The sequence below is a fragment of the Drosophila nasuta genome, chromosome 3, assembly GCF_023558535.2.
Source record: "Drosophila nasuta strain 15112-1781.00 chromosome 3, ASM2355853v1, whole genome shotgun sequence".
Classification (NCBI taxonomy): Eukaryota; Metazoa; Arthropoda; class Insecta; order Diptera; family Drosophilidae; genus Drosophila; species Drosophila nasuta.
The window spans coordinates 23,091,008-23,111,511 of record NC_083457.1 but is presented as its reverse complement, the minus strand read 5'-3'; the positions used below and the strand labels follow the sequence as shown (position 1 = coordinate 23,111,511).

At 40.2% G+C, this 20,504-nt stretch overlaps 4 protein-coding genes across 6 annotated transcripts; 2 read left to right on the top strand and 2 right to left on the bottom strand.

Moving 5' to 3' along the window:
- The first annotated feature begins 71 nt into the window (after positions 1-71).
- On the top strand, positions 72-907 carry LOC132793660 (uncharacterized). The gene is made up of 2 exons (XM_060803680.1): positions 72-681; positions 744-907. Exons 1-2 carry the CDS (start codon positions 333-335, stop codon positions 836-838), a joined length of 444 nt encoding a protein of 147 aa, XP_060659663.1. The 5' UTR covers positions 72-332; the 3' UTR covers positions 839-907.
- A 4-nt stretch (positions 908-911) lies between these two features.
- On the bottom strand, positions 912-6,304 carry LOC132793654 (protein fem-1 homolog B). Of its 2 annotated transcripts, XM_060803670.1 has the most exons (7): positions 4,869-5,003; positions 4,706-4,805; positions 3,214-3,496; positions 2,407-3,149; positions 1,934-2,349; positions 1,640-1,866; positions 912-1,582 (listed from the first exon to the last, which is right to left on the bottom strand). In XM_060803670.1, exons 1-7 carry the CDS (start codon positions 4,886-4,888, stop codon positions 1,419-1,421), a joined length of 1,953 nt encoding a protein of 650 aa, XP_060659653.1. In that variant the 5' UTR covers positions 4,889-5,003; the 3' UTR covers positions 912-1,418. The 2 variants fall into 2 exon arrangements, with proteins under 2 accessions (XP_060659653.1, XP_060659652.1); XM_060803669.1 differs by lacking the exons at positions 4,706-4,805; positions 4,869-5,003 and adding an exon at positions 5,906-6,304.
- A 273-nt stretch (positions 6,305-6,577) lies between these two features.
- LOC132793655 (maternal protein exuperantia) lies at positions 6,578-9,697 on the bottom strand. Its single transcript, XM_060803671.1, has 5 exons — positions 9,538-9,697; positions 9,077-9,248; positions 8,821-8,973; positions 7,577-8,742; positions 6,578-7,360 (listed from the first exon to the last, which is right to left on the bottom strand). The coding sequence occupies exons 2-4, from the start codon at positions 9,233-9,235 to the stop codon at positions 7,597-7,599; spliced, it is 1,458 nt and encodes a 485-aa protein (XP_060659654.1). The 5' UTR covers positions 9,236-9,248; positions 9,538-9,697; the 3' UTR covers positions 6,578-7,360; positions 7,577-7,596.
- A 756-nt stretch (positions 9,698-10,453) lies between these two features.
- On the top strand, positions 10,454-11,823 carry LOC132793656 (MIP18 family protein galla-1). 2 transcript variants are annotated; one of them, XM_060803673.1, is made up of 5 exons: positions 10,454-10,561; positions 10,619-11,074; positions 11,142-11,254; positions 11,314-11,464; positions 11,525-11,823. In XM_060803673.1, exons 2-5 carry the CDS (start codon positions 10,861-10,863, stop codon positions 11,620-11,622), a joined length of 576 nt encoding a protein of 191 aa, XP_060659656.1. In that variant the 5' UTR covers positions 10,454-10,561; positions 10,619-10,860; the 3' UTR covers positions 11,623-11,823. The 2 variants fall into 2 exon arrangements, with proteins under 2 accessions (XP_060659656.1, XP_060659655.1); XM_060803672.1 differs by having other exon boundaries at positions 10,466-11,074.
- Positions 11,824-20,504: the final 8,681 nt, after the last annotated feature.

The window sequence follows — 20,504 nt, the reverse complement described above, 5'->3', positions numbered from 1 at the left end:
AGCTTTTCCCTTTGGCCATTTGTGTTGTGGTCACTGTGGTGATATGGCGACGCGTCCCCATTTGTGGGGCCTCGCCTTCTTTGCGCCGTTGTGAGCGCTGTCAGTTTGGCGACAACAATGAGCACGGCCAGACCAAGAGTGCTGGCCACACGCGAACCACAACTACAACAACAACAAGAGCGAACACTTTGCTTATCGATTTTCTTGATACACATCAACAACGAGCCTTGGCCAGTTAAAATATCCCTACAAAATAAAAGTAAATACTTAGCAGGCAGCTGCGATAGACAGGCAGGCGTTTGATGCCTGCCTGAGACGAGAACGGCCTCTCGATGAGCATGTTGGGATTTGTGTACTTGGTCCTCATACTGGGCTGGATATTGATCGTGCTGTTTCTCAAGTGTAAAAAGTCACTGACGGCGCCGTTTCGCTTCAGCGAGAACTACACCGATGCCATCGCTGAGACCGGAGAGCGTCGTCCCTCGGTGCATGTGATACAACTGCAGAGCGAGGATATCGAACAGGAGGATCACTATATGAATAACTTTCATCGACAGTCGGATAACTTGCAGCGTTACTCGCATCGTTCAACCCTCGAGGAGCGCACCATCGAACGCACGTATCCCACAGATGCCGTCATTAATCCCGCCTTCATGCACGACGAGGACTATGTCATCAACGGTATGTGGTCGACTAGCACTTCAAAGTAATTAATTGTAATGGAAATTAATTGTTTTTTGCAGCGCCACCGCCCACGTATGAGGAGGTAATGCGACAGCCGCAGGTTTATCCGCAGGCGCGTCACAATAACCATAAGATTAGCGATGTGAATATCTAAGGAATTTATAATCGTACTAAGTTAGTGTACATAGTTTCGTTATCAGCTGTGATTTTCGATTTGTAAATACATATAACAATTAATTTGAATTGCGTATTTGATATTTTATTCATTTGTGTTGTGTGTGTGTGTTTGTTTGTTTCTTTTTCTGGGGTCGAGCAACAAAATCAATTCAATTGATTTAAACGATGCCGCCGCCGCAATTAACATTAATTAATTAATACACATAGAAAATGTACAAAATGATTTTACATATGTTGTTTATAAACAAACAGTCAGTCCAAAGTGTGAGTTGCAAAATAAATAAATAATGAATGAAAAAAAATAATGAAATTAAAAAAATAAAAACAAAATAATTTCAACAAAGTGTGAGTGCGCAATGTGTGAGTTGTGTGTAAAATATATAAAAATTGTTGGCATTTGGCTAACTTAAGTCACTAAATTCGATACACATTTAAACATTCATATGTGCGGTGACTCCAAAATATACACAGTTCCTAATGACTTAAGTTTGTTAGAGGTTTTGACATTGACTTCTGCGGTGGTCAATCCATTTTTTTTTTTGTTTTCTTTTGGCTATCTATGTAAGCACCTTGTGCACGCTGTGCATTTGGATGAAAGCTTCCAGCTGTGTGGGTATCATGCCCCTAAAGTTCAAACGATTTGTGGCAATCGAGCGTGCTGCAAGACACTTCAAACTCGTGTGCGCGTTCTGATGACCATGCAACAGATTGGACAAGTTAACTGCAAATGCAATATAATATTAGTATTTTATAATGACAGGAGATAACTTCATATTACCTTGCTTGCAGGCTGTGGCAGCTGTTTGGCCAGCCGCATTCACCGCATCCAAATGTGCGCCCGCTTCCACAAACAGCTGCAAAATGCGCGCCATTTCGCCCTGGCGATCCTGTGAGCTGTTTATCTTGGTCACCAGTATGTGCAGCGGCGTATTGCGTGCAGCATCCACAGCTACAACCGAGGCGCCACAGTGCACCAACACCAGAGCAGTAGCATAGCAGGGAAATCTAACATAAAGTAGAGATATTTAGATGCATTTCCATTTAGAGCTTATTTAATTCTCTCTCCACTCACTTGCAAATTTCGTTGGTATAGAATTCGTCGACGGGCGTCACGCCGTTGACGGCGAGATGAAGCAGCGTTTGACCATCTTGGAGGCGGGTGTCGTGCTGTATGAACTTGCGCACAACAAGAAACAGTTGCTGTATGTGCTCCTCATTGATGTCCTGATCCTTCTTGCGACGTGCCAGCTGTGTGACAATTTTGATTAAATACAACGCTGTGATGCAGTTCTGATTGTTTTGATCCTGCAGCAGGCTGGCGCATGTGTTTGGCTTGGTGTTGAGCATCTTGTGCTTATTGTTCTCAATCTCCTGTTGACACTTGGAGAGCACGGGCAGCACTTGATCCAGCGTTAGACGATGGTTTTCTACGCGCAATATTTGCGCAAACAGCTGCGCGAAACGCAGCAAATCACGTTCAACGGAGACCTGTAAAAAGCAGGTTTATTTAGCGAATGCAATCGAAACTCTTTGCAGGTAACTTACATTGTTGCGCATGCGCAGATCGATGGCGTAGTTCCACAGCACTTGGCACTGCTCGAAGCGTCCCTGATCCGCCATAACCGCACCGCGATATATGATGGCTTGTGGCAGCTCCGGATTGTTCTTGCCCAGCACACGCTCGCGTATGGCCAGCGATTCCATGTGTATGGAGTGATGGTTGAGCTTGATGGCATTCAGTTCGGGCAGGGTTTCGGTCTCAAACCAGCTGTCATAGGCGGGCACCGGTTGTTGCACTTTTTTACGGACCACATGCCGCGCATCGCTGTAGCGAAGTTGCATGGCACGCATCAAGTAGCTGTGTGCACGTTGCACATCGTATTTGGTCTTGTCATTGGCATAGGTAGCACCAAGCAACTCCAGCGCTGTGATCTGCTCCTCCTTGCTCATTAGCCCCGGACGCTGTATGAATGCCTCGACCACATCCTCGTGCAATCGCTCGGCAGCCTGCAACGCTGGCGAGATGCCAGCCTCATTTAGCTGCAGTGTGGCACCATGATTCAGCAATGCCACCACCACATCCAGATGTCCGCTCTCTGCGGCATAGTGCAACGCCGTAGCGCCACAGAGAGCCTGATCATTGGGTCGTGAACCGTTCTGCAACAGCGTGTTGACGACCAAATGATGTCCCTTATAGGCGGCAATCATCAGCGTGTTGTTGTTGAATAAATTTGTGGCATTCACATCGGCGCCATGCTCGATCAGAAACTCCACAATGTCCAATCGACCTGCAAGTAGAAAATACAAAATTTATTTAGAATTATTTCAAGGTAACACGCAGATGAAACTGACCTTCGTAGCAGGCGGCACGCAGCGGAGAAGACTGCGCCTTGGTATTGTGATTGATAGAGGCGCCTGCCTGCACAAGCATTTTGACAATTTGCAGATGCCCCATGCCAGCGGCTACCCACAGTGCTGTTGCCCCATAGACGACCAAGCCATCAAAGATGACATTGCACTCGCGCTCCAGATCCACATCGTAGTGCGAGAGTAGCGTCTTCACGAATGTCACATTGCCGGACATTGCGGCCATGGTCAGCGGGGTAAGGGACTGACCATCGGGCTGATCAAAGTTCTGCGGATGAGATAAAACAAGTATGAAATTTGCTAGGCACGAAGTTAACGAAAGAAACGATCGTATAATATACTCTATAGGAGGATTAGATAATTATGTAGATTAGATTTATATTACACTTCTGAAAAATTGTCAAATTGTTAGTCAAAATACCTATGTTGTTTATACAAGTAAGAATACTCTTTATATGGTTTATGATAACACTGCTAATTTTACTTTGGTAATTTAAATTTAGGCGACTCCAATTCGGCTTACGGTTACGGCTTTAATTATTTTAAGAGAGTAAACTCTGCTTCTATCTTTGCACAAAAATATATATTCTTTATATATACGGTCTCTGAATGCACTGTTAGTTGTTTTGTTATTTTTATAGAGATGACTCAATTTTTGCCTATTTCTTTTTCTGGATGTCTTATTTACCTATTTAATCCAATTTACTGAGCTGATTCTGACTAAATGATTATTTACTTTTAGTTAGTTGTTTTGTTATTTTTACTGACATGACTCAATTATTCTATGTTCTTATTTACATTTTAAGGTTTTTAAACTGCTTATTTATACAGCTTTTTCGGACTATATTTTTGGCTCTTTTTAAAGACTTTGAATAGCTTTACTGTAACTAGCATCGTTCTATATATCACCATAAAGTAAGATTTTATAGATATTTTTTATGGTTCGCTATAGCGTGCTCTTACTGTAGCTATAGCGTGTTTAGCACTTGAGTTGTGTGCTTATGAGATGCGTGCGCATCATTCGCGTTTTCACATTTTCGAATTTTCACAGTCAAGGCTGGCTGAGGCTGAAAATAGTGCGTTGAGCATCGAGCGTTGAGCGTCGAGCACTTTTTACAGCATAAATCTGCGACGAGCAAAAAGAAAGCTTTTCTTTTGTCGTCGCCCGATTGTTTTCCCCCGTTTGCTTGGCATGCCACATGTAAATATTGCAAACTGTGCTGACACACACACACACACACACACTCTTTGTCTGGCTGCTGACATATGGATGCTGAGGAGACAAGATCCAGGCATTGTGTGGCCAAAGTCCAAGGCAACAACAACATCAGCAGCAGCGACATTTTCAGGGCAAATTGCGTTTTTGGCTTTAAATGGTTAAATGCCCATTTGGCTGTTGGCTGTTTGTTGTTGTCTGTGCTGGCTACAGAAATAGCTAAGTGGGTCAAGAAACTGAGCGAAGGCAGGGTAGACTTACCGCCGGATACGTTATATAGCTGGTTAGTGGCAATGTGTCGCTAGCGCCGCGCCAGAAGCTCGCTCCTGGCCAGGCGGATTCGTACCAGCGTTTGCGTGTACTATAAAGATAATGATGCAGTAGTGGGTAGGCGATATGGAAGGACATATTATGTTATCCTTACCGATATAACTCCGCGTGCATGGCGCTGCTGACTGACAAACAAAAATTGAACTGCAAGCAGCTGCCTGGCTCTAATACTGCAAAAGGTCCTGACGCCAGCCAGCCAGTCACGAAAAATTCGATAAAACTTCGTGTCCTGCGCCCAACCCCCAGCACACATAGTATGCCATATGCATATATAGATGGGGGTTGATAATAAAAGGACTCTTGTCATACAGGGTAGAAGAGCGTGCGCCTGTGCATTCCAAACCCGCACAACAGCTGACCAGCTTTAGAGCCTGCGAGAGCGCAAGGGATGGCAAGAGAGTAAGCGCACTCTCACGCTCTCTATGTTTTGCTCTCTCGCTCATTTGAGCAGCTGAGAGAGCACAAGGAAGTTGCAAAAGGGGGGAGGGGGGTTTGTTTACAGTACGCAGCTGTTTTAGTCACATTCCAATACAGCAGTTGAATTCGATTTCCCCTTTAAGACAACTGCAGTTGCTCTTTCGCGTATTTATGTGAAATATTATTCATGATTAAAAACAACGCACATTTGAGGAACTGCTAAAAGTGGCTGGCAACGGGCCAAGTTCTTGTTGGCCTGTCCAGCGAATAGAGAAGATCGCACGTTGAGTTGCAAATGAGTAATTTGCCTCAATATTGTGGCACAATCTCTAATTCAACGTGACACAGCATGTTTCTCTGTGCATGCGGCATTAATTGAAAATTAACAACAATTACTACGCCGTCACCGCTTGCCAAAGCTATTAAATACACATGTGTATGTATTTAGGTGTTATAGAGAGGAAGCAGCAGCATCTCGCATCGCATCCGAGATGAGGCGATAAACAAAGAACAACCAAATGAGCTGGCCGAGCGAAATACGCTCTATTCGAATTACGAGCATCTATATGCACGTATTAAAAACAATACCTATATATAGGTGGAAATTTTCATTAATGACGCAGTAGTCAATTTGCGGACATTACGCAAAATAAATTAACAACATTGAGAGTGGCAAGTGTGGTGCGAGGGAGAGGGAGAGGTAGAAACACTTACTGTGTTTACCAAATGCGTTTGCATTTGTTGCGAATTGATCGTGTTGAGGGCCTCCACAAATCTCATCATATGGTTGCTGCGAGCTGCCAAATATAATGTGTTCAATTGGGAGAAGCGAACGCGTTCCTCATTGGGAAACTTTTCACGCAGCTCCTCTTCAATGTCGATGAGCATGCCGTGTGCCATGTTGTAGTAGCCAAAGTCTAGGGTATCTTCATAGATGGACGTATTCGTCTCTTGTTGCTGCTCCTCGTCGGGATCAACTTCCATCATCATCATGGGATTGTTGCTGCGACGCTAAAACGCAGCGTGCAATTAATTAGCTGTGTTTATATTCTTTCTCGTCCGTTCGTCAGTCGAAGGCGATCACTGCAACGGGCAACAACAAACTAACTAGATGTGGAGGAACATCGCCCACACTTATCGATGCATCGATTGCATATTTTTGAAAATATCGATGTTCCAATCAATTATCATCAATGCTATGCGTAATGTATATTAATTTATTTTCTAGTTAATGTATTTTCCTTGCGAATATTTCTCTCAAATCTATTAAATTCTATATTTTAAAAAATTCGCCGTGACATTGATAAATACCAAAAACACAGAACATAGAAAATAGCGAGCTGGTTACACTGTCGTAGAGATTTCGATAAATTTAAAAACAAAACATTTCTGTTACATTTTTAAATGCCTTATAATTTCATATATTTATTGAAATTGAAAGCCAAACTTATGTGCAAACATGAAATACTTGTGTGAAATATAAGCTTGAAATATTTGTTTTTCTCTATAAACAATTACATACATATATGTCTTACTGCTTAATGTTTAGTATAGATTCTTCAGCTATAGTTTTCTTCTCTTATTATTATATTTAGTGTAGGTTAGCTATTCTCTCTTCATGCACATTTTCAACATTGGGTAACCTATTTTATATTAGTATATTCCATTTGTGTTCTAAGGTTTACCCAATGTTTATCTAATCGAAGCGTTTACCGGCGGCTCATGCATTTTTCCTTCCAGTGTTGTCTTGTATTTTAGTTCTGAAAAATGATGTCCCCTAAACGCAACGAAGTTTGTTTTGCATATACAATTACAATATATCCATTTTTTGGTTGTGAATGGACGAGTGTGCAATGGACGATGCAACAATCCGATGATCCATTGTTAGGAATTACTTCTTTGTGTTGCGGGTTTACCGATTAATCTGTTGTTCATTATAGGATTATGTGTATCCATTCACTAGCGTGTTCACTCCACATTTAATTACATTTACATGATGCGTATTACCACAGGAAATTTATACGTGCCACTAAAATTTGGACAAAATTTGTTTCTAATCTGTGTCGTTCTTCAAAAAGGAAAAGAGTTCGCTATTATAAATTTCTTCGTTTCTCATTTGATTCTTTGTCAACTTCGTGTAGGTTTTTTTATGACAATTTCTTCACGAGGCTGTAAAATAATGTAAAATGAATAAATATTTGTTTTTCAACGTTTTCATAAATTCAATAATTCAATTGGCTTAAATAATATACAATGTATAAAAGCGCATTTTTAAAGCTGGATAATGCTAAACTACATATATAAGAATATATAAATACATAAGCATTTCAGCTAAGTATAAAAGCATTAAAATATAAGATTTTAAAAATCAAATACAATTATTACTTATTTTGCGCCGCTCGGGATTAGTTACTGGCTGCAATGGGCATATAGCTGGGCACTGAGATGCTAGCAGGCGCCGAGCTATTCAGTGACGCATCTGTGGATTTCACTTCCTTGACTTCGAGGTTGACTCGCGAGTTGCGTTTGCGCTGCGCTCGGCTACCGTTCTTAAGGGGCGACGGCGTCTTGGTGGTGGAATCCGGCACGGAGGATACGCTCTGCGATTTATCGCCACCGGCGCCAAACTCTTCGCTGGTAGCTGAATGCGAGCCAGACTTTTGGGTAAGCGTATTGCGTTTGTTACGACGCCTCATTGTGCTGTGCTTAACCACCGGCTTAATGGTCACCTTGTTGGGATCGAAGAAGCTGTCCAGCAGCTCAACCAATTCCGTCCTATCCTCAGTCTTTAGATGGGCAATGCCCTGTAGAGCTGCTTCCAAACCAGCGGCATGCTTGTCCGTCCATATGTCATTCAATGTGGTCAAATCGAAACCATTCTCGGCGAGCACAATACGGAATTTCACAGCACGAACACGGTGATACAGTGTAGTCTTGAAATAATTCAAGAAGACCGGACGAAACGAGTTCTGGCGCTCCAGGTTCAAGTTCTGCGTGTCCAGCTCCTTGACATCGCCACTGATAGGTTCAGTGTAGGGCTTCAGGGCATTAAATAGATTGCTCTGCGAATCCGCCGATGCCGGAGCTGTACCGCTCGCATTAGAGTTGCTCAGCTGGAGAGCAACAGTGTAAGCGAGCTTGGCACGAACGCTGGCACTGCCATCGAATTCGTCGCGATCCTTATGGATGGCATTCTTGATGCGCTTGTTGGTAATAGTGTTGCTATCTGCCACGTTCTCGCTTTTATCCTTGGCATTCTCCTCCTTGGCTTTGGCCAGTATCTTGGTTAAATTGCGTAGACTATAGTGTTTAGTGTCGCCAATGGAGGATTTGGCCAGATTAAAGCTATTCACAAAGTACTTGACCGTCTTGTTGAATCTATCCAACATGCCATATTTTACGAGCGATTGTAAAATCATATAGGGTATAAATTTGCGTTCCTCGTGATAGAAAAGAACAATGCCATCCGAATCGGGATTCTTGGCTTTTAGTTGATCCAACCACTCAAGAAAGTCTTTGAGCGCAGCAACCTCAGATTTTGATTTAATGATCTATATTATAGTATTTTTGAATGGGAAGAGAATTTCTTGTAGATTTGATTCTGAAAATATTTTTGCATTCCAACTCACCTTGTACGTCTGCATCGACTTCAGCATACGAAAGAATCCAATGGAAATGACGCGAACTTGATGGCGCTGACGGGCAGCCGGATTTAGATTCATATACGGCATAATGTATTGCTCAAAATGATCCGACGGGGTGTAGGCGGCCAATTGGACAATCTACGAAAGGAAAACGATTGGAAAGTTGCGAAAAGTTAGGTTACGGTTGAATGAAAGTTCATTAACCCTTTCCCCTAGTTTACATTTCCAGTTCACAAGTTACCTCGTCGATTAGGCGACGTCCAGTGGTATCGATATCCACTGATACCACAACATAATTGCCACTTGGCAGCTCATCCTTAATGGAAACTCCTGCCGCGGCAGAGGATTGATCCGCAGCAGCAGCAATAGCAACGCCACAATCAATGTTATCCGCAACCATTTTAGTATATGATCTGCAGAAAAAAAACTGTTAATACACTCCACAAAATTAATTCTATTAATTTCTCACTGGTGAAAAAAAAATATGGAGAAATGGCGTTGTGCACCGAACGAAGACTGAAAATGAATTGCGAGCTGCTTAGCAAAAACTATCTTCTAAACTTTGTACATATATATGGAATATACAAATTACGGGACATTTCCCAAACAGTTTAATTTGCTCACGCCATCTTTCTTCACAAACTATTGCATTCTGACACACTTGCAAAAAAATGAAAAAAAAAAATATTTCCCTTGTCTTACCCTTTTACCACTTTCGTTCGCGTTCAGTTCAATGGGCTTTTTCGCTTTTTACGAACTTTTTCCTTTATTTTTCAAAAGGGTAAAAAAGCGAGATTTGCTTCCGTTCGACGAGCTTTCACAAAGAAGAAACAATTCGTAAGACTAACAAAAACGAAATGATTAAAACAAATTTTATATTCGCCTTAGTGCACTAAATTTTCGATGTCAGAGCCTACTACTCTTCAAATCACATTGCTGTTTAAGCACAATGGGCAAAGATCCTAAAAGTTTAAGTTAAATTTGATGCCATGCCAAGTTACAGTTATTTACCACAATGGACAAATTGTTTTGTTTATTTTAATATATTTTTCTATGGCGGAAGAATAAATATAGTCACATTATAGGTTGTAATTAGTTGAGATTATTGATTCTCCCCTTGGTTCAAAAGTAAAACGAGCCGGCGCAAAAGAAACTAATGCACTGTATGTCTGTATGTTTGTATGTACACAAGTTTATTAGGCCCAAAACGCAGAAGCAAAGAAGCCAAGAAGCGTTGATAAGCAACAGTGTTGCCTAATTCAGCAAAGTGCGAACAAAGTGCGAAAGCAATTACAGTATGTAATTACTTCGTTAGTTTTTATTTTATTTATTTCGATATTATAGAAATTACGTAATAAATTTAAATTTGTCCGTTACACATACTGCATGGCTATAGGATTTTTATTATCGTTAATACCAGGGCTGCAATAATATTCCAATAACATTGTGACATATGGTTATTTAAACATTATATGCCAGTTGCATTTACATCTTAAACTTCATTCAAATTGCATAAGTGGCGCTCTCCGCGGGTGACGTCACATTTGTGCACTTTTGAGCGACTGACAGCTACACTAGACGCTACCTTATTTTCTGTCGATAATCGCACAAGTTGGTTGTGCAACCCTGTTACGACCAAAACAAAAACCAGCTGTTTTGTGAAATTTTGTGTTCATAGTGTCGAATTGTGACGAAAATTAACACGCAAATCTGTTTGACTAAATCGGTAAATCAAAGTTCATAATAGTAAAAACGAAACAAAGATTATGTTGCATTGTCCAAGCACACAGAAGCAGCAACAAGAGCAACGACGCACACTGCACACAGCCGAAACGAGGAATACAACGGTTCGACACAACGCGTAAAAGATAAAAACACTGACGCGATAAGAGCGCCCCAATCAAACGTGCCAAACAGCAGAGCAGCACATACACACCTATCTTCACACGTACACACTTAGACGCATACACAGACAGCTGGGGAATAATTAGAGCAAACAGAACAGCACAAAACAGAACGCTAAATATGTTGTCTTACATCAAGCGCAAACTCTCTGAATCGGACAGCGTCGCCAACAGCAGCAGCAACAGCAACAGCAACGGCAGCACAACAGCCGCAGAGCTTGCGCGGAAAACAAGTCAAATGTCATTGGATAATGGAGCGATCGCTTATGGCGAAGACGCGCTGCTCCATGAGCTTGGCTACCGCAATGCTACCGATCTGCAAGAGACTATCTACGGTAAATACGAATTAATAATAAAGTCACATAGTCATTCACATTATGTAATTGCTATCATTGCTTAAAGATCTACTGCGCACCATTCGAGATCCAGAGAAGCCCTGCACCTTGGAGGATTTGAATGTCATCTACGAAGATGGAATCTTTGTCATGCAACCGACCCGCTCAAATGTCTCTGTGGTGCGATAAACAATTGTTTTTTAAGAGAGTGATTTGTTATCAAAGAGTCGATCTTGCAGGTGCGCATCGAATTTAATCCCACGGTGCCGCATTGCTCGCTCGCCACGCTGATTGGTCTCTGCATACGCGTCAAGGTGGAACGTGGCTTGCCCCATAACATTAAGCTGGACATTTACATCAAGAAGGGCGCCCATCAAACGGAGGAAGAGAGTGAGCGTTGTGTGTTTACCTTTCAATATTCGTTTAATATCAACTTTTTTATTTTGCTAGTCAACAAGCAAATCAATGATAAGGAACGCATTGCAGCTGCTATGGAAAATCCAAATTTGCGAGAATTGGTCGAGAATTGCATCAAGGATGAAGAGTGAGGGAAAAGAGTGGTACTGCATGGAGTATAAGGAATAGGAATAGTCTGGAGACTGGGAGCTGTGCCCCTTGCATGTAAATAATGATTTAAGTCGCTTTAATATTAAGTCTACCAAGTGTTTGTGGCCTATACTGTAAGCTATAAGATGTATCGTTAACTTCTGGACTTAACAAGTAATATATATATATAAAAGGAACGCCACTTTAGTTTTCTCTATATAGGTTTGTATATTGTTGAGAGCGCACTGCAGTCGCACTAGAAAAGTCGAGCAGTCTCGCATTTGGACGGTATGATTAATTGTTTTTGTGTTATTTGCTGCTGGTTGACTGATAATGCGGCACGCAACGGCCCATTTTCTCTAAAGCTGGAGCTCTACAGCACTCCCGCTATCTGCGCTACAATATTGCTGGAAGCCATTTGCTTGTTAATCTATTAAGCAACCCGTTTCGAACCGTGTGCAGCATGTGTGTCCATTATCTTAGCGAATTTTGTGAATGAATTCTTGCGGCCATTTCGGCCATATTGGTTGCCGCTTAAGTTATCAGCAATATCAGTTCAATTTAATTTGAAAAGATTTTTGTTGCTTTTTGATTGCTTGAGAGCAGTGTGTTTAAGCATTTGATTCGTTTAATTAGTGACGTTTCTTTTTTAAGAAGAAGTACCAATGACATTGCACATAAAAGAAAACTGCTCGGCACTTATGTGAACATTTCCTTGTTGAGCAATTAAAACAAGCTGCTGCTTGAACTTCCAACTGCAGCGTCACAACGCCGTCAAGCAGCCAATATTCTATCGATCTAGAGAGAGGGAGACTAAAAAGAGAGGGAGAGTGCAAGAGACGTCGGGAAAACGGAAAGAAATAATAATAAAAGGCAAACGGATGGGAAAAAGCATATTGCGAATATTACGCTAATTGGAGTCGGCAATCAAAGTGGACACCACGTTTCAGGCACGTTGTCGCACCCAAGGCTGTCGTCATCACAAGGATGAGAGAGAAAAACGGGAATAAGAAAAAGGTAAGGAAAATTGTCTATTGTCGCCAAAGGCGACGTGGCAAATATTGAAGCAAGCTTCAATTAAAAAAAGTGCTGCAGGTTGCAGACTGCAGGCTAAGATCGAAACGAGCCAAGAAGATCAAAGGAAGTTAAGCCACTTTCCATGACTTTTATGCACCTTAAATTATTTGCTTTCCCCTTGCTATATGTATGTTATGTGCAACAGACAGAAAATGCCAGATATATATTTATATATGTCGTGAGTGTTGCACAGATTGCGGTCACCGAGATTTACTTCCGATAGGCATTGCAGTTGCAATTGTGTGCCATTATTATGATTGCCGTGGTTGGCTGCACATCCAGTGTCAAGAGAAGGGGGAAGGGAAGCGAAGAGAGGCGAAAGGACACCACGAATTGCCAGTGCACAGTTTGCATTTACTTTTAAATGTTCATTGGATTTCAGTCAGTGCTCATATTGCATGTATTTTATTACAGTTGCTACTTGCTGCTCATTCTACAGGGTATGATTAAGGTGTTCAAGTTTGCTTACTTAAAAGTACAGTTTGTCACTTTAGGTGGGTAAATAAAAGAATTAAATTTTATTGAAGTCAAAATTTATGATCTACAGGTTCTAGAATTGTTGTACTATAATTATAAATATTTGAATTTTTATTTTTTTTCTTTAACAATAATGTTTATTAAATTTATTTATGAAAAAATAATACTCAAGAATTTGTTAAATTGCACATAATATATTTGGTTATACTTATTGTTTCACAACTTTTAATTCATGGAAAACGAACTTTGAAGTGTAGCGATACAAATTTAATAATATGAACTGTATTTGATATACTAAATAAGGTAGAAACATTCAATTAATAGTCATTTAATGAATGCAACTAAAATAAGCATTAGTTTATAGCAAAAGGAGAAATATAAATAAATAAATTCAATTTAACAAAAGTCGACTCTTAAAAGCTAAATAAAAAATTAATGATAGCCATAAAAAAACTGCATTTATTACACAAACTTTGTTGTTTTCATTTGCTGCAAAGAACATTTAAAATTCGGTTCGTTCCATTTACACGTGCAACTGTCACGAATTGTCATTGTTGTTCTTTTGCTGTCGCGCATACAATTGTACATACATTATTTTTGTTGTTGTTGTTGTTGCTGTTGCTGTGGATGCGCTCATCAGGCGCTTAAAAGCGGAAGTAACACTTGATGTTGGGCGTTGTTGGCGAGCTGCTTACGCTGCGTATGCGCATTATGCAAAGCCAACAGGAAAGTGCAGCTACTGTGGTGACCAACGGCAACGGCAACGGCAACGTCGACGGTAAGGGCAACTTACGCATCAGCAAAAGTCGTGACCACGCTGAAGCTGATGCTGCGAGCAAAAGCTGGAACAGAAAGTCTTCTGTTCTGCTCCTGCTCCTGGACTTTTATTGTTTGCACTGCACTTAATTTCTGTTGCACTCGGATTGCCATTTATTTCGCACGTAAAATGTGCCAACGTTATGAAAGCAGCTCAAGCCCCACAGATGCGCGGATGCTGATGTGGTCTGAGGGGTAGCGACCCCATCCCCCCATCCACTGCCTGCTGTTGGAGCTGCCATGCGGAAGTGGTCGCGTGCGTCGCATCCTGTCAGCAATTATGCCTGAGGAGCAACGCCAACGGGTTGGCAACGGGGAAGCGACTACAACAATTACAGTTACAGCTGTTGCCGTCGACTCCTCTCGTTGTAGTTGTTGTTATTGCAGTCAGCGCAGCGTTGTAAGCCATTTTAATTGCTTGTCTCTTTTTAATTTTCAGCTCTTTTGTTACTGTCGCCGTGCTGCACACACACATAGAAGGTGTGTCTCTGTTTCTGTTTGTGTGTGTGTGTGTGTGTGTGTGTTGGCCCTTTATTATTCGTGCTTGTGCTTCCTGCAGATGCACACACACACATTAACACAGAGGGCAAGAGAGACATCTATATGGCTGCATTTATGTAGATATCTGTGTGTTGAACTGCTTCTTAAACTGACTTTTGCACTGCTGCCATCAAATTGGCCCCGCAACGCCATGAGGTCGCCGCTCTTTGGACCCGGACCCGGACCCAGACTCGACTTGGATTCGTTGCCGGAATTGGACTCTAACCTGGACCTTAAGCTGCACTCCGACCCGCCGCTTAAGTGTTGCTGCTGCTAACGAACTAATGTCGAATGCACATCAAGTGCCATCCGCTTTGCTTTCTACCTTCTCCTCCTCCTTCTACTACTATGCTATGCTCATTGAGCAGGCCAACAAGAAGACGTTTGTTAGTGCAATTAACAATGCAACTGAATGGCCACACAATGGCCTGCTCTGGCCTGGTCATTGGTAGCATGAATCTGCCATATCCGTGCCATGAATCTGTCGCATCCGTGTTCTTCTCGAGAACTCCTCCCTTGGCTCCTTTTAATCGATAGTGCACAACTGCTGAATGCTGCTTACAATGCTGATAAATGGGCTGAGAAGCAGGCAATTGAATACACAGCACTTGAATGGAGTTGCAGGTACAAACTATTGGCTGAAAGGTAAACCAATCGATAATACATTTAATACGTGCAACTTTGCACATGTTTTTAATATAAACAGGAGTGAAAATGTAATTGTAGCACAAGTAACATAACTTGAGGCCAGAAATTATTCAAATTACACAAAATAATGCGTTGCATACTTTTAGGAGCAACATGAAATCAATCAGCTCTTGAAGGGAGTTGCATGCAGAAACTATCAGCTGAAAGGTAATCTAATCGATAATGCATTAAATTTATGCTAATTTCTACATATATTTAAAAAAATAGTAATGTGTGAAAATGTAAATCTAACATAATTAAGTTGAGGTTAAAATTTAAGTTGTACTACTTAACAAAGTGCTGCCTACTTTTAGGAACAATATGAAATCAATTTATCGAAAATTGAGTGCCAGCTGAAAAGTATGCAACACTTATTTATGTTGAAATTATTCCAAAGGACGCCAATCAATTGTGGGATTATGAAATATCCTATTTGGGGAGAATGAATGAATGATTGCCTATTTGAATAGTCGAATGAATATGCATGCAGTGTATACTCAACTGAATTATATTTGTTGATAATGCGCCTGTTTGTGCCACATAATAACAATAATAGCAATTATTAAACGAACTACTAATTATTTGTTGGCCTCAATTTGCTTTGCAAGTGGCAAGTGGCAACTGGCAGCTAATGTTATAAAGGCGTCTAAATATGTGAATAGTGTACAAAAATTATGCATTCATAATTGAAATCATAAATAATACAACAAATGCAAAATGCAAGGAGAATTTAACTTGGCGCTAAAATGTTTAATCTAAATTCATGCGTCACACGCTAAATGCACAACACTGTGGCAATGGGGCAAGTGGGGCAATGTGGCAATGGGGCATGCGGCATGTGGCTGAATTTTGGCGGTCATTTTGTTTAAATAATTGATAGCGCAGCAAGTGCAACCGACTGCGGTTGATGCCACAAACTGTGGCACTGCCTAAGTGCTGGCCGAATAAAATGATTTAAATATTCAAAACAGCACTCAAACACGCATTTTTGTGGCAGGCAAATTACTTATGCAACAATTTCGTATTACATACATAATAAACACACACAGTCAGAACTCTCACAACTGAGTTATTTACTGGACCTGCCCTTGCCACAACACCGTGCCACAAAACCGTGTGTCCAACTTGCTCCCGCATTCAGCCGCTCTCTTTGTGACTTGGCAACTCAAAGTTTTGCGCTTAAATTCACTTTGCCACTGAATTTAAGGCAACTAAACTTATTTTCATACCTTACGAGAGAGAGAATATTTAGTTTGTCAAGTTGTTGAATGAACTGCATATTCAATCAGATGAATTTTAATTCATGTACATCAAATTAATGAAGAAAATGAATTAAACTTAAGGCTTAACTCAAAACATACTTAAGATGTGACTGTTCAAAAGAAAGTGTATTAAAATTTCGATGTGTACTTTTTTTTTTTTTAATATTTTCACTGTGTATATGTTTTTTTTTTGTATATTACGTTGACCGCAGGCTGAAATAAATGAAATCATGAAATAATAAACTGAATTAGGTGCAAATTGTTGTGCGCGGTTTTATTTTATTTCGTTTCGAGATTGCATGGCTGCCACTACCGCATTCCTTTCCGCCACCGCAATCCTCCTTTGCCCCGCGTACTAAACCAATTTGTCCGGCTCTCATTTTGTGTTTTTATATATTTTTATTTTTTGCTCCAGTCGTGGCCGGTACAAACATTTAAATGGCCAAAACTGTCAAAAACATTTAATTGCGGGCACCAATTGAAAGCAAAACTGTTGCAACATTTTAATGGGTAATCGGAAACTTTTGTTTCAAGTGCTTTTTCTCTCCCCCTTAGGTCGTGCACAACAGCACTGTCTGCCTAGCAAATAATTATAAATTAATAATTAACTGCCAAAACTATAGAAAAAAGTCGTAAATAACAACGTGCATCCACCATGAATAAAATAAACTTCTAAAAGAGCGAAAAGCAGTTAAAAAAAAAGCACTTTTAAGTTGAGTTATTGACTCGCAGATATCCTTTAAGCTGCGTGTAGCTAAAATGACATTTTTTGCTTTGTTGTAAGTTAATTAAATTTTAAACAAGCTGCGCCCCATGTTTGTTGATCAACTCTTTGACTATTCACATTAGATTCAAGCTGTCTAATTAGATTGCCAAATAGTAATATCTACACGACTCCTTTATTAAGTTGAGGTAACATTTGCTATGCACAGGGTATTTTTCACAAGCAACTTTATCACATAGAGCACAAATATGTGCTTCAAAATTAGACAGACAAGATGCTTTATTTAATATACTTTCTACTTTCAATTGAGTTGCTTAAAAAGTCAACAGAATATCGAAAATTTGTATATCAATCGGAATTATATATTGAATGTATGCAACTATTTATAACACAACTACCTCAACAGGCAATTGTAACTATTCCAGGGTATCACATAACTCTATGACTGACAAAAAACTAGGCTGCGTCGTAATACGCTTGTAAATGTATCTACAAGTTTGTGTATCCGTAACAGCAAATGTTCTAGTATCTGTGTGACTTTATGCGTGCCTCTGTCTGTATTAGTGTGTGTATGCGAGTGTAGGCGAGTGAAATGATTGTGGCATTTGTATGCCGACTTCTCTGCATAAGTTTGAGTACGACTTGCTGGCTGGGATGGGAACGTAAGGAAAGAGGAGCGGTACGGGGGGCGGGGCACGGCACGACGAGTATGTTGTTCAGCACACAAAACTTTTATAATAATTTGCGCTACAAATTTGAAATTGTAATGCGGACTCATTAGAAAGTTTTTCATTCGAATTTGTTTTCTGCTGCGGTTGCTGTGGCAGCTCGATGTGCCAGTGGATTATTTTCTGATTTTATGCCAGCTTTTTTATGCTCATTTCATGTACAATAAATTGCCTACGATGTGCAAAAAGCCAAGCTCCCACTTCCTCCTTCCTTCTTCCTTCTTCCTGCTTGAGCTTGTCGCTCTTCGACGTGAGTCGAGCATATGCCGTATTCCATGCAGTTGGTAACTTCTGTTCTCATGAGATTATTGTTAGAGCATTCCTTTGGCATTGTTGACGTCGACTGTCGGCGACGCTTCGCTGTTGTTTGCTCTGTTTGGATTATTGTCAAATTATACGCGTATTTGTATGGATATGCAAGTTTTCAATAGCGATTCATGACCGGGTATTATGAGTAGTAGTTGTGTGTTTGTCATGAATAAATGTTGAGTTTGGCCTTGAAAACGTGCCTTTATTTGTCATACAGATTTGCTTTCGTTACGTTACGTTTTCGGCTGACATGGCGTATAAGTAATCTGCCTCCTTTTACGGATTCTATTTAACTATCGTTTGGCGAAATTCAATTAGTTTTTCTATCAAATACACAAATACTATTAACACGTTTGCAGACAGACGACGACGAGCATGTTCATTTCAATTTTCATTTTCTGCTGCCGTTTATAGTATTTTCCAGGTAATACAATTTTAATTAGTTGAAATTGCATCAAAAGTTTGTTGCGCACATCTTCAATTCTCGCTTTGCTTTACTTGCTCTAAGCCTTCCTCTCTTTTACTCCATCGCTCTCTCACTCTCTCTCTCTATCGCTTGAAGTAAGTGTGTGTTATGTGAAAATTAATTACAGAGAGGCTCATTAGCATTTTCGTTGCATGTTTGTTTTGGCTGGCGGCGAGACAAGCTTCCCCCCCCCCCTATGTGCGACGAGCACTCATACGCAGCGTGCGCCCAATTCAGCCAACATATCTGCACTTGCATTTGCATCTGTCTCTCTGCAACTGCAATCGTATTTGTATCTGCATCCACTGCGGGCAATGTTGTTGTTCTTGTTGTCTATACAAGTTTTTTTTTCGTTTTTTTGTCGTTGTTGTTGACGTTGTTTTTTGTTGCTGTTGTTAGCTGAGTGGAATGAGACAAACAGTGAAACTAACTCGACTCTTCGCTGAGATTGTCATTTGCAGCTAAATTAATTATCAATGCTCATTGGATCATTTTTATTATTTTATCTAATGGCGAATGCATATACTGGTTTTGTTTTATCTTATTAAACAAATAATAGGAAAATTCAATGATTTGGAAGAATTGCGTTTTTGTTAAATATGATATTGTAATTAATGCATATAATTTGAAGTTAATTGTTGAGAAAATTATTCTATTTATATGATCTGTATTTTATTATAGTGTTAATGTAAATTCGGTATCTATAAGAGTAATAAAATAAAAAGTTAATAAAATATTAACTTAAATGTTAAAAATGTATGCAAAACCGGCTGATTTTGGTAATACACTTAATATATTCCGAAAATGTACTGAATTAGACCAAATTAATAACCGAATATATTCTGAATTATGCCAAATTTATAAACCAGATTGTCAACTATAGCAATTGAGATCCTACACTTGAAGTGTATTTTTTGCCATATGAAATCATTTCGTAAATAATTTCGTAATAATAATAAAATTTCAGGAATAGTTAATGATAGATAATTTTTTTTTTGTTTTGGCAGTTTCAGTTAGTATACAATTAATAAATTTATAACTGAACATAAAAGTACAAGCGAATCTCGAATCATATAGTTACATTACTACACTTACCTAATTCGAGCTTGATTGAAGATAGCTTATATAGTAATTATGCAATATTACATGAGTGCCACACATAGTGGCGCCGCCATTAAGAGCTAATGATGCTGCAGCTTTCATTCAGCTGCCGCATTTGGTTGAATCAACAATAGTGCATTAGATTGGGCACACACAAGTGCATTGCCATCAGAATGTTGCAGTAAAAAACAAAAACCAAAACAAAAGCAACTTGAAAAGCAAACACAACAGCACAAAATTCGAGTGTGAATGTGTGAGTGTCTGTATGTGAATGTGAGTGTAAGTGTGTGAATAAAGTGTGCACACTGCAGTTGGTATGCAAAATTAACAAGTTTTACTGCAAGTTGCAAGTCGACGGCAGAGTTTTAATATGAATTTGCTTGTGAGATTAAAACACGCCGCGAAGTAGGCAACAAAAAAGGGCGACAGAGCTAAGCTGCTGGCAAGAACTCCAGCTAACTCCTTGCCACTGCAACTGCAGTGTTGCTGTCTTCTCGAAATTGAGTTCTTGAACTTGTTAACAGCGTTGCGACTTGTTCCGTAGCTTGTTTACAGCATTTGCACACTTGCTTCTTATGAAATTGAGTCGCCAAAACAGCACAGACAAACACACAGTCACACAGCTGCAGCGAACAGGGCTCATGAATAATGCAATTATTGTGCAAGTTGTAGTCGAAGCAGCTGGAGCAGATGCTTA